The following is a 14401-nucleotide window of genomic DNA, read 5'->3' as shown; positions in this document are numbered from 1 at the left end:
TTTACAATTTAAAGTTCACATATGGTCAGTTTTGGTAATGCGGTCAAATAATTTTGTTGTACAAGTCAGCTGGAGGTATCAAAACTACTGAAATTTTGTTACGTAACAATATTTTGAATAAAATGAGGACATGTTGCTATTCTAAATTTATGTGAACAAAAATTTGTGGTTATTATATTGCAATATTGCTGTTCATTGTCATGATTGTATTATACATTGAATCCTGACATATAAAAAAAAGGCTGATTTACTATGCAGGTATATAAATTTACAATTTAAAGTGCACATATAGTCAGTTTTGGTAATGCGGTCAAATAATTGTGTTGTACAAGTCAACTGGAGGTACAATGTATCAAAACTACTGAAATTTTGTTACGTATCAATATTTTGATTAAAATAAGGACATGCTGGTATCCTAAATTTATGAGAACAAAAATTTGTTGTTATTATATTGCTATATTGCTGTCCATTGTCATGATTATATTATACATTGAATCCTGACAGATAAAATATGGCTGATTTACTATGGGGGTATTTTTATTTGCAATTTAAAGTGCACATATGGTCAGTTTTGGTAATGCGGTCAAATAATTTTGTTGTACAAGTCAGCTGGAGGTATCAAAACGACTGAAATTTTGTTACGTATCAATATTTTGATTAAAATAAGGACATGCTGGTATCCTAAATTTATGCGAACAAACATTTGTTGTTATTATATTGCTACATTGCTGTCCATTGTCATGATTATATTATACATTGAATCCTGACATAAGAAATATGGCTGATTTACTATGCGGGTATATAGATTTACAAATTAAAGTGCACATATGGTTAGTTTTGGTGGATGCGGTCAAATAATTTTGTTGTACAAGTCAGCTGGAGGTATCAAAACTACTGATATTTTGTTATGCATCAGAATTATGAGTAAAAAAAAGACATGCTGGCACCCTAAATTTATGTGAATAAAAATGTGTTGTTATTAAATTGAATTAATGCTCTCCAATATATTATACATTGAATCCTGACATAAAAAAATTGGCTGATTTACTATGCGGGTATATAGATTTACTGTGCACATATGGTAATTTTATATTGATGCGGTCAAATCATTTTGTTGTACAAGACAGCTTGAGGTATCAGAACTACTAAAATTTTGTTACGTTTCAATATTTTAGATAAAATGGGGACATACTGGTATCATAAATTTATTTAGTCATTAGTTTAAATGAATTAAGCTATTGCTGATCGTGGCTGCAAAGTTCAAGGATGTATATCTAACAAGGACGTATACACCTAACATCAAATATACTTCTTTTCAAAAATATACATAATATGATTGAATTTGATAGGTATCGGAATTATATATTCAGTGCCCGTTATCATTGTAACCGAGATCGTTTGTATAATAGATAGATTGTCAGATCACAGATAGATTTGTGTTACAAGCAACGTTTTGTGCGTACTTATTTTTAAATATTTTTATGTAATCCTGTTTATAAAAAAAACCGGAAGTATTAATTTTTAAATGACTTTATTTTCGATGTTTATACTACGAAACAAAGATATTAAAAATGTTTTTGAAAAATCGACGTAGAGCGGTCTGGTTTTGATCGGATTTGTCAAAGCAGAAGTTAACTTTGTGGCAGGACCGGTTTCGAAGTTAACTTATGTTAACTTAATGACAGGACAGGTTCCGAAGTTAACTTATGTTAACTTATAACAGGACTGGTTCGAAGTTAACTTATATCAATAGCGGACCTGTTTCCAAGTTAACTTTTTGGTAGACATAAAAACAGTCCTAGGACCAAGTCCGCTTTTCAAGTTAACTAGATTTTGGTCCTACGACTGGTCAGAGCAGTCCTAAATTCGGTCACAGGTTAACTTTGACCAGTCCAAATGACTGGTTATCAAGTTAACCTGCTGTACAGGTTAGGAGTGCACCCATCTGTATTCTATGGTTTAAAAGGGAATTAAGAATTAAATTATAAGAAATGACCATAATATATTTTCTGCCTATTCTAAATAACATAAAAAATGTGGTGCACACTGTAAATAACTCACTACATGCATTATTCAGAGTGCACCACATTTTTTATGTTATTTCTTCATAGACAGAAAAAATATCACAGTCTTTCCTTATTTGTTTATATTCTCTAGTTAATCATCTTATTTAAATATAAATCCTTAGTCTGGAAAGTACAAGATGACTCAAAAAGTCAAATTGTTTAAACATTGTTTTATTTAAAAGTGTTACACTGTACAATGGTAAAGATAAGATAATGGGAAAAAGAAAATGACTAGTGATTACAAAAATCCACACAAAGTTAAAGCAGAGACAGTTGGTGTCAATAGGGAAAAAATTGAGGAGCAACATATTCTAATGCTCATATAAAATTAAATGAGCATAAGAAATTAAAATAAGTTGGTGTCAATAGGGAAAAATTGAGGAGTAACATGTAATCTTATGCACAAACAAAATTTATTGAGCATAAGAAATGAGAAAGAACCACTTCCGATTCTATATCAAAACACTATAACATTATGCCAAAGCAAAAACAAGTAGTAAATAGACCTAAAAAAACAAAAAAATATTTGTTAAACTTATCTATGACATGAATGCACATATTTTCAAGATCTGTGTTACTAGCCCAATTAAATGTAACACATATTGTAGTCTGTACCCATTTCATATATAGTAATCCTATATAGATAAATTGCAGTAAAGTTTAATCTAATGCACAAAATACAAAGGTGTGCAATCTTAGAACATGATAATATATAAATAAGCAACAAAAACAACTATTTTACAAAATTCAAGGGATGATTGTTCATAAAATGTTTAACAAGTGCATCATTTTAACGGTTGAAAAAAAATCCTTTTATGTTATGTATTCAAAGAAGAAAAATAATTTTCTTTATAAAAGTAGAATACGTCCATATGTTTATCTATCTGGCTTATCAGGTTTTAATTGATTAGAAAATTTAGGAGACGGATGATTAAAATAATAATTGAAAGTATTATTGGTGTAGATGGAAATGAAGCTGATTGTCCATACACAAACTAACAATTCATATCCACTTTATAAATGTTCAAACGGTCGCTGTGATCAACAAGGGTTAAATGAATTAGACCACCAATATAGAGCAAACATCTCACTTCAAAATTGCAGTGACCAGTATTTAGCAATTTTTGTGAGATATCATTCTTTTACAGGAAATTATTAGGGGAGACATGTAAAAAAAATCTTAATTTCACAGTATGTATGTATTAAGAGTGTGAACAATTTATCAACTTTATTTTCATTAGGTATTTGTTCACAAAATAAATAACACAGACACACATCTAATAACTTTAGAAACAAAATCCTACAACAACAAAAACAATACATTTCCTCGTTTAAAGAGGTCATAGTTGAAGCTAACATGCCCGCACAATACAAGAAAAAAACAACCTAATATTTTTTTTAAAGGACAAATTTCACACCAATTGCCTGCATACTTTTTTTTTATATCTCAGAGATTACAAAATTATAATTAATATCTGTTGAATTAAATATTACATTTGTACAAAAGTAAGGTTACAACATAATATGAAGTAAAATCAATAACTAAATGATGCAATGAATATATATTCAATTTGCAGTGCACAAATATTTGGACAGTACAGCTCCTGTCATATAGAATTATGATAAAAACAAATTGTATGAATACAATAAAAATATTTTTGGATTGAGAAATATTAGTGATCGAGGATCTGTGGTTCAGTAAAGTATTGATCAATGACTTTTGAATGATTAGCATCATACTAATGTAATTCCTGCATGATTTCTTTACACAATAAAATCAATTATAAAATGAAAGCACTACTAGATGTAGCATCGAGCAAAAACCCAATAAAAAATGGTATATGAATTATCCTTTGATGATTCACAAAATATAATTCCTCATACAAATATTTACTGATATCTGTTATCATTTTATTTTAAATCCATTGACTGATTCCAAATATACATATTCATAAATTATAGTAATAGACTCATATGATTGTTAATAAGACAACTATCCACGAAAATACCCTCATTGGCAGATTCAGGGAAAAATTTGGTTGATTATATATTGTGACTGGATCCCCCCTTAGGTCAGTTAGCAGGACCCCCTACTTTCAAAAAGTTCTGGATTCACCACTGACCCTATATATCTAGAACATAAAAAAAGTAACAAGTTGTAGCTTTCTACGGCAGAAGAAATCATTAAAAAATGTAACAAAATAGACTTGCAAAGACAAAGCTACCTGTTATAATTTGTAAAATTCATTTCAACCTTATTCACAAATTGTCCTTTCAATCAAAATTTTAATAAAAAGCGAATACACACAGTGTATTTTGCCTAATCCCACACCTGTGTATTCCAACATCCTGCTTTAACCAATACATTTTGATGGTTTCAAAATATGTGTATCCTTGCAGAATAAACCTGAGTATTTCGAAACCCTGCTTAATCAGACATTTTATTCTGATCCCCCAGTGTTTCTCGAAAAAATAATATGCATATAGAATGGTAGGTGGGATTATTTGAGACAACATAGGACTTTTTTCTCTCACAATTTTAGTAAACACAAGTTATCCTCTTTTTACTTTAAATTCTTCTCATTCTTAGAGGTTCAGTATTTTAAACACACATCAACGTTTTCATATAGGAATCAACTTGTCCTTGTTTTAAACAACCCTATTCATCATTGGTTAAATGGAAGTCAAAACATATTTTCAATTCCATTAAATGGAGGGGGATTGGAGGGGTCATGATCCCAAATTCCTGGGCTTAAACACATGAAATCCTAAGGTCCAAAATTTAAAGAATTTAAAATCTAGACATCCCAAAATTTGAAAAAAAAGAATTCACGAATTTGGATCCCTAAAGGATCAATCCTGAAATCCATAGCTTAAAAACACCTGATACAAATGTCCCGCAAGAAGGGTCCTGCCACCCTCTCATTAAATACTATGCCAATAAAGTTTAGACCCCACCTAAAGATTCTAATCCTATTCATCATAACCAATGAATTGTGGCAAGATCTGTTTAAAGCTTTTTCTTATAACAGTATTTGTTCTAACAATGGCTCACTATCTTGAAATCATGATAATTACACAGGTATACATTATGAGTTTTCTGTATTATAATTTACATATTCTGCATTAAGACGATCTGTTTCAGTCAGTGGCACAGAGTTTTCTAAAGCTTCCTCGTAAGTTGGAGGTAAGAGTTCTGGTGTCTTTGGGTCAGTTGATCCATTCTCTCTCACTGGTGTCTCCGATGGACTGAACTCATAATAGATCTCTGGATCTGAAAAGCAAAAAAGGTAATAATTAAGTAATCTCTTCATGAATTTTGTGGCCATCATTAAGACAGATGCATACAATCTGTGTCACAGATAAATAAGAATACTAGTATATCTTTATTTGTCATATCTAAAACCCAATCCTGAAACAATGAAAATTTACTTTTGCAGACATATCAGTAAAACTTTTATCCTTATTTTGCTGAACTTATCATACACCATCTTTAAAAATTTCAAACTTGTTTTATACACTTTTGGGCTTAATTAAAAAAATCAAATATAGAAACTAGTAGTTTTTGCTTCTTTTCTTTAATTTTAGTTTGTTTAGTGTCACTTTAATTTGTGGTCAATATATTTAAATAATGATCATAGAGCGTATGACCAGTATATAATGAATCATTTCTCCTACAAATGATTTTGTTTTCTCACCTGGTTCCCTTATTTGTCTTGCAGCTGGTTCCTTCCCTGGGACAGGTACATAAGCATTCACATTAGATGCGTTACTACCAGGAAGGTTATATAGATTAGAGGCAGACGGGGAGACATCAAAGTCCTCTTTTATGGACATTCTCAGTTTTACAATTTTGAATACAAAGTACACAATAAGTACAAAAGCTATTACACTTATTATAGCTATTCCAATCTTTACACCTACTGACAATTGACTATCATCTTCTGGTTTCAACGGTACTGAAAATATAAAATTAATGTCATATCATGGATTCTCTCAGGTACTGTTCCTTTTTGATTTTGTGGTTATAGGCAAGATGTGGAAATACTGTGATATCAAATAAACAAAAACCTTGGTATAAAACAATTGCAGTTAACTACTAAATACGCAAAACTGTACAGTGACGGATAATGGTTTACTTTTACATATTATTACTTGGATGGAGAGTTGTTTCATTGGCAATTATACAACATCTTTTCATATCTACATGTATAAACAAATGTATTGTAATTCAATATTTTTATCAAATAATGTTCACAAAAAAAATAACCAAAACATGATTCTTCTTTAAAAAAATATCCTTAAAGGGGCACCAGCTACGTACGAGATATATAAAAAATAGAAAGTTTGATTTTGTTCTATTCAATCAACAATTGAAGTGAAATAGTAAAATAACAATTTGCTTTTTGCAGCCAAAAAGGTTAAATTTTGTCAAATTACACTAAGAAACATTGATAATTACTGATTCACTTGCAAGTGAATGAGTCAACCTCTTTAAATCCGTATTCATGTGAACTTCAATTTAACCCCATGCTAGATATTGACAGCGCATGCATTGTACGTGTAGTGGTTATTTAAAGTAAAGGAATGTCAACAATGAAAGTGAAACTACTGTAAATCATTTGATTACTAATTCGATGCACATAAAATCATTCATATACGGTTAAAAACAATGAGAAACATCTATTTTTAATCTATAAAATAAAATCAAACAGACCTATAAAAATCCAATTGCATGTGCTGGTTTAATCTATGCATATCTTTATTTATGTTTACATCGTTTATATGGTCATCTGAGGTCAAAACGATAGTTAATTAGATGGCGCCCAGACAAAAATAGATACGAAAAGAACCTATATATTATCTACCCCATGCTCTGTAAACTGTTTATTTTAGAGTTTTGATAGTTTGGAAAAATGTTTTACATTGTTATAAATCAAATATGAGAATTTGAGTCAAATCGGTGACCATGAATTTGACAGCTAGTGTCCCTTTCAGGGAGTTCACTTCTCGGTTTTAAAGTAATTAACTTTTCAAAACACTAGTTTATATTTAAAGGGGGTAAAAAAAAGGAATCCAAATAGCAAAAAAAAATTTGGTCACAGTGCTTGTTTTCCATATATTAGCCATTGAAATTTTGGAGGGAAAATGATCTCTCTTGACTTTTCATAGCTTTATCATTGACAAGTTTAAGTCCTAAAAAACTATTAAAAAATAATTAAAAATTCTATAAGACTTTAATAGACAGCTTATCATTATACATGTAAATGAATTATAAATAAAAAAAAATAGGGGTCACTGGGCAAAATGTGTTAAGGCAATAAAATGGATAAAACCAGAGGATTCCGAAAATGTGACCAAAATTTCAAAACATGACAAGCCAGCTTCCTTAAGCTTGCAGCCCTTGTATAAAATATGGGACGAATTAGCAATTGGACAAAGGGATTATTTTTCAATATCTTTCAAGTCAAAAGTTTTACCATCAACCCATTTTGATTTTTTTTACTCACCTGAAGTTATATTTAATATGAAATTATATCTGAGATCATTTGGATTATCTGTCTTTAAATAAAATCTCAAATATGTATTCTCTTTGGAAAGTCTAAAAGATTGGTCTTTTGCCTTGCCTTTAGTATTACAATCAAGCGTTTTCTGAAAAAGAAGAAAAACAGTTCTTGATGATTAATACATTCCCTTTCATATTTTACTACATGCTATGGTTGTATTTTTTTCCCACAAAAGATTACAAGATAAACAATTTTCTAATACTGTAGATTCATTATTACTTGTAAATGTGGGACACAAAATTTCACGGGTTCCGAAGGAAAATGAGAACTATGATTTTTTGGGGGTCAAATCTTTCTATATGCATGATGACAGATTTTGGAGAAAAAAACACTATATCAAAAATCCTTGAAAATATATTTACAAAAATTGGTACCCAATTAAATAAAATAATGAATCCACACTTACTAAACTGTATTTCAATTTAAATGGACACCACAAGTGAAGTACCTAATAAAGTTACCATGATAAGTTATAAATATATTACTTTACTAGCATAAGTTAGGAATCACAATAGAATCAGATACTTAATATACATGAAAATTACTAAATAAAACAAAGACATCCTGACAGTCCTGGCCAAATGGTATGAGTAGTTAGACTAATAAATCGATAGCATGTAAACACTGAGGTTGTGAATTTCAAAACTGGTATGTGTCTGGTACCCTTCAACTGGTTTCCCCCATCAATCAATTTGCTTGGTATTAAGCACCAAAGGGTAAATATTGCATTAATTTATCAGTGGAAAGTCAAATATAAACATTGCATTGTCAATAAAGCATTGATTTTAGTTTATTGAACTACAATTCTGGACAAAAAATGGGAGGTAACTCTATTTTTAAAAGATTACTCTAACAATGACATCATTTATATTTTTAGAACAGATATTAAATTCCTGCATATTGCAAAGGTTATGTAATCTTTTTTGACAGGTGTAACATCATTTTGTGACTTGAATATCTGAGAATATATTACAATTTACATGGATAAATTTCTGGGAATGTTCATGGATAGGATGTATATAATGTTATGATAAATGCACTACATTGTACATACATATTAAGTGTATCAAAAAAGTAGGGATGAGCCTTTCAAGATTTAGATATCAAGTCAGTATCATGGGGTCTTATCTTTACCCAATAAAAAACTGGAATCCAATAGTGTTGAAAGTGATGTTAAACACCAATCAATTAATAAAATGTACACTTACTAAAAGATTACAACTTACTAAGGATTTTTCATGCATCATTGTCGATGATATCCCTTCAGAAATGGCAACTGTTACAGCACAAGTCTTGATATAAAAGGATATAAATGTAACAACTAATGATCTGTTTTCATCAAAAGGACCAACAATTAATTCACAATCATAAATCTTTGGTGGATTGTCTTTATTTCCTTCTTTGGCCTGAATGAAAAAAGGTTTTCCGTCATACACAAATATGGCGGTTTTCTTCTTGCACATAGTTTCATCATCCATCCAAACTGAAATAAAGAAATCAACACATATAAATTTAGAAGGAAAGTTTTACAAAAAAAGAGCATTGGACAATTTGTGTTGTTGACCTTATAGAACTTACCTACAGATATTCCAAACTATTACTTTTTATGTAACACAGATCCTTTGCTTTATTTCACATGTCTATTGCGGACGGCTAGAAGAATTATTTTGTATCAAATGCTTTTGTTTACATTTACATATACTATACATCATGTACATTATTTAAATAAATATGCAGTTAACTTTATTAAAAGATTTCAGACATAGAACACATGCAAAATAGCAAGTAATACAAATGTACTAAAGGTATTTTTTTATTACTGTAAATTCAGAAATTATTGCGTTCATTTATTATTGCGATTTTGTCATTTTACACTTGAATGCGATTTTAATTTTTATGATTTTGAGAAAAATCATGCTTAATTCAGTTAAAATATTACAAAATGCGAGTTTTAATTATTGCGTTTACAACTCAGTCGCATTATTCGCAAAAATAAAAACCTCGCAATAATTTCTGAATTTACAGTAGTTGGGTGCTGTTATTGTCATTATGATAGTTGTAAGGATTTAAAATGTAGATATTGTATGTCCAGGTCTCTTTATGCATGTATACAATGTATGCGAGTGATAAGGTAAATATATGATCTTCTAGAAATAAGCATACCTCTTTCACCTACAACCAATGATGACTTTAGCAGATATATCCATAATAAAAACCATTTACAAAATGCATTAGACCTGAAAATATAATAAATAAATATTCTACAAAGCTGAAATTCAATATGTTTTGTAGAAAGTTCTAATCATTATACACTATAGTAAAGTTATAATTCTATTCATATCAATTGGTCTTTTTTGGTACACCTAAACAATTTTTAATATACATTGTAATACATATGATAAACTACATGTACATGTATATACTGTATGTATGATCATAAAAAAATACAGACTTATTCCCTCTGTTAGTCTCTGTTCTAACAAATGTCCACCTCATTACACCTCATTAACATGTGAACACTTTATAATTCAAAACCAAAGTTTTGTATTAGAAATGAGTATGAACAATTATCCAGGAGAAATACTGTAGAAACAAATCTTATTCACGATACAGCAATGAATATTTAACTTTTCTGTTAAATCTTACCTGTAGTACCTGTGAAAGGGCGCAAATGAAGTTTTTATAATGTTGGCACAAATGAAAAATTGTTTTTTGTAAAAATGGGTGCAAATGCAATGCGCCCAATATGTTCTGTATGTACATTTGTATGGTTTCACCCTGAAGCTTTAGTTTAATTTGTGTTCATAAATTAGAGGAACCCCTGTTTTGAGAGTTCAGGTGTCCAGTGTTTCACGCATGCCTGCTCAAAATAGCATGTTTGACTAAAAGAAAGATTTTATGCTACGAAATATTGTTGAATTTGAACCAAATAGACTTGCCAAGGACGCAGAGCAAAATTAATTTCAATCTGATAAAATTTGAAAATCTGATGTATTTTATTTTAAGGTCATGATCAAGGAACAATAAATTGGGTATGTCGCACATTTTACTAAAATTTTGCATACAGCCTTTGCTCGTTGAACTACAACTGAAAATCGAAAAAATACAAATGTACACCCATTTAGAAAGATTTCAATCAGTAATAACAAAATGTATTTCAAATGAAAAATGAGATAAATGCATTATCTTTTTTCGATTTTCAGTTGTAGTTCATCGAGCCAGAGTTGTATGCAAAATTATACTGAAATCTGTCACATAGCCCATTTACTGTAATTTGATGGAAACTTGCTAAATATACATGTACAAAAAATGTATGGTTAATCATTGGATTGCAGTTATACATCTTTTTAATTCACTCTTAAGCTTATCAATTTTAAAATTTTCTGTCCCTTAGGAAGACTAAATAATTACAAGAAAAATTCTATTTTTGAAACATTGTTGTAATGAAGAAATCAAGTGATGCTCAATATCACTGGCCGCTCTAATACCAGGGACACCACTGCATATACATGTACATTGTACATCTAAAACACATCTTCCAATAGTCCATTTGTCAATTCCCGATTTGGTTGTATTATTACACACTTTTTAAACAAATTACTTCCCTTTGTCAATCTTAGACTGGTTCCTACCGGACAAAAATGGCTTTAGCCAATGCAAAACATGATGAATTAAAAGTGATGTATCGTCGGTTTTTAAAATAATTTTTCATGAAAAATAATTTCTGATGTCAAAAGTATTTAGGGAGCTACCATTTGATTTTTATGGGGGGGCTAGGATGAAAAATTTTGTCTTGCATTTTTTTTTAGTTGTAATCTCTGTCCTGCCTTTTTATTTTTCACTCTATCCGGTCCTGCTTTTCTTTTTAGTTTATCCTGACTTTTTTTTTGCAAGTGTCTCATCCTGCCTTTTTTTTTATTACTCAAAACTCCTGTCCTGTCTATTTTTTTTCAAATTTCATCCTAGCCCCCCAAAATTATGGCATGAACATCGTATTTTCATGATTTTCATATATAGTTTCCTTTCATTTAAGATGGGTTTTCTTTTGCGGAAAAATGGTGTTAGACGTAAGGTGCTTGTCATTTTGAAATTCATAAAAATAAAATTTACATTATTATTACATTCAGCGTCATCAATTTTGACTGCCACAAGATTGATGACGCTAGTGCTGAATGGAATGTACAATAAGCAATGGAGGCTGGAATTTGGATTTTGAGAAGTTATGAAATGTTTTTAGGCATTTAGAAGTCAGGTTTGAAATGACCATTAGAAAATTGGCATTTGAGAGCAATAATTTAGAATAACAATGAAAACATATCTTGAGAAATGTTTTTTATTCAAGAGAGTAGAAAAAAATATTCTGCACTAATTTTGTACGCAGGGAATAGTAGTCCATCAATGCCTAGTTTCCCCATATGAATAGTTCAAACAAAAATACCGAACGAACCAACAACAATGAACAAGGTGACCAATTTTAGACTAGGGGAGGATACAATGTCAATGAAGTCTCAGTTTTTATGTGATATCACAAGTGATCAAATTATTTCTGCTATAGAAGTTTAAGTACGAATATGCAAACAAAAGAGATGAAAAATCTAATTTATTGTAACAATGTATTTACTGTCTCATAAAAAATAAAACAAACATGTTGTTTACCAATCCTGACCAACCTTGACCTAAACAAATTTTATGGAATCAAAGAGGTGCTGAAAAATGGTATATTTGGTAAATTATTTTAGCTGTAGAATATACTGTAACTCCTAATATTGTGTTACATTTGTATTTCTTATCAAATATAGTGTAAACAATCTTACATATCCATTGTGACTGTCACATTTCGGTCTTGTTTACAAGAAAATAATTAGTTCTGAATTATAGTGATGCTTTATTTTTAATACGCAATTCTATTCAACACAAACGTATTGGTGAAAATGATGTAAGCGATCGTAAAATCATATATCGTGTTCGGGCGATTTTAATTCCGTAAAAAAAAAGTATTAATTTTATAAAAATAAAATGTTGATTTGATCTTTAAATAGATTCTAAGTTAAGTGATAGTGTTACTGATTACATAAAAATCATCTGTGTCATCAATGTCAATTACACTTTAACTTTCTAGGATTTTTTATGACACCGGAAATATTTAATATCATGCCCGGTATCGATAATAAATTATTATGAAAATTTTCCACCCACTCCCACTGACCATGTAAACAACTAAATTATATCCTGTTATTCGATATTTATGTGTTGACAGTTGTTACAATTTAAAACAATGGCTGTTTTTGAAAAGAAATTGTCACAGAAATTGTCAATCGATGACACTGTTGCATTGACATGTGTAATTGAAGCTGCACAAAAATCAGCAGATCACATGGTTGGTTTTTACCTACTGAGGCTACTCTTTTAATTATGAAAGTATAGAGATAGAATATCATATCACATTTATGAAATTGTAAACTGATTATAAATTTGTAATATAAGAACAAGGAGATGTGGCATGATGAAGGGATCCCATGACATCAACATAATCTAATCGCCCGCCAAAATCGTATCACTCCATAGGGATAACTTTGTTAAAAGTGCGGTATCTGGAGTATGAAGGGGAAATGGAATGTCAATTAGTTGACGAACGAAAATTAAATATCGTTTTCCAGTTCTAAACATAAACACTTTGTAAAATACACACTTAATAATATAGAGCTTCATGTTCAAGCACAACAAACTTTAAACAAAAATTGCAAAGACATAGCATGGAAATACCCCTTTAACAACCAGGTAAAAGGTGGAGTCAAATTTGTTACATTTTGCTAGACACAATAATTTTTGTTTGCATTTAGAAGAAATTGCTTGAAATTGGTCTTGTTGAACTATCCATGCCAGTGGCGGATGCAGGTATTTTCGAAAGGGGGGGTGCTAGCCCAGGGCAAAGGGGGGGTGCAGGGGGGTGCAAACATATGTCCCGATTCAAATGCATTGATCGGCCAAAATAAAGGGGGGGTGCGGACCCCCGGAACCCCCCCTCTGGATCCGCCACTGCATGCTATCCGAATGCTCTTCCAGATTAGTGACTCTGTCTTGATGCACTGGGCATATCAGGTATATCAGGCTATTGACTGCTTACCACTTAAGGGTAGACGCATCTTAAAGAAGAATACATTAATCAAGTTAATAGATATAGGAAGATGTGGTGTGAATGCCAATGAGACAACTCTCCATTCAAATAACAATTTAAAAAGTAAACCATTATAGGTTAAAGTACGGCCTTCAACACAACAAGCTATAAAGGGCCCCAAAATTAATAGTGTAAAACCATTCAAACGGGAAAACCAACGGTCTAAGACTATTAACCAAACTTATTTACAAGTTCGTGAAAATTTGCATATAGGCTATTTTTTACCTGATTAAATCAAATATGTAATAAAAAATATACCTTCATGTGCTACTTTTTAAGTAAAATGAGGTCGAAATTTTATATATTTGCTCAAAATTCAGATTTGTGGCTGTAATTTCTTTTTCGAAAGAAAGACATAACTTTTTTTTTGATAAAAGATAAACACAAATTGTTTTTTGTTAAATAATCGGTAATTTCTGTATTTTATAAGTATCCTAAAAAAGTATGCATTTTTTATTCAGAAATAACTCATATTTATCAAATGTTCATGAATTGAGGAAAATACGTCATTTTTTGCTGCATGTTTATCAAAAATACAAAAAATCCTCTATTTACAGTTTTATAAAATTTGGGTCACATAATCTCCCTGCAAA

General features: G+C 30.4%; 2 protein-coding genes across 3 annotated transcripts in view; one reads left to right on the top strand and one right to left on the bottom strand.

The window, feature by feature from the left end:
- Nucleotides 1-2557: 2557 nt before the first annotated feature.
- On the bottom strand, nucleotides 2558-12546 carry LOC134723673 (uncharacterized). Its single transcript, XM_063587233.1, has 6 exons — nucleotides 12448-12546; nucleotides 9797-9870; nucleotides 8860-9116; nucleotides 7577-7718; nucleotides 5765-6025; nucleotides 2558-5340 (listed from the first exon to the last, which is right to left on the bottom strand). The coding sequence occupies exons 1-6, from the start codon at nucleotides 12453-12455 to the stop codon at nucleotides 5156-5158; spliced, it is 927 nt and encodes a 308-aa protein (XP_063443303.1). The 5' UTR covers nucleotides 12456-12546; the 3' UTR covers nucleotides 2558-5155.
- Nucleotides 12547-12815: 269 nt separating this feature from the next.
- Nucleotides 12816-14401, top strand: part of LOC134723655 (PX domain-containing protein kinase-like protein) — a 34409-nt gene continuing 32823 nt past the window's right edge. For both annotated transcript variants that reach the window (XM_063587218.1, XM_063587223.1), the window contains exon 1: nucleotides 12816-13010. In XM_063587218.1, coding sequence (XP_063443288.1) covers nucleotides 12909-13010 — 102 coding nt within the window. In that variant the 5' untranslated portion in view covers nucleotides 12816-12908. The remainder of the gene's footprint in view (nucleotides 13011-14401) is intronic.

This window comes from Mytilus trossulus, chromosome 1 (assembly GCF_036588685.1).
Source record: "Mytilus trossulus isolate FHL-02 chromosome 1, PNRI_Mtr1.1.1.hap1, whole genome shotgun sequence".
Taxonomy (NCBI): Eukaryota; Metazoa; Mollusca; class Bivalvia; order Mytilida; family Mytilidae; genus Mytilus; species Mytilus trossulus.
Note: the sequence above shows the minus strand (reverse complement) of the source record. Positions and strands in the feature narration are given on the sequence as shown.

Bases quoted from the DNA above. Each gene is read 5' to 3' on its own strand.
- LOC134723673 (XM_063587233.1), bottom strand. The intron at 6,026-7,576 runs GTGAGTAAAAAA...TTATATTTTCAG, and splicing joins CATATTAAATATAACTTCAG to TACCGTTGAAACCAGAAGAT. The intron at 5,341-5,764 runs GTGAGAAAACAA...TTTGCTTTTCAG, and splicing joins AAGACAAATAAGGGAACCAG to ATCCAGAGATCTATTATGAG.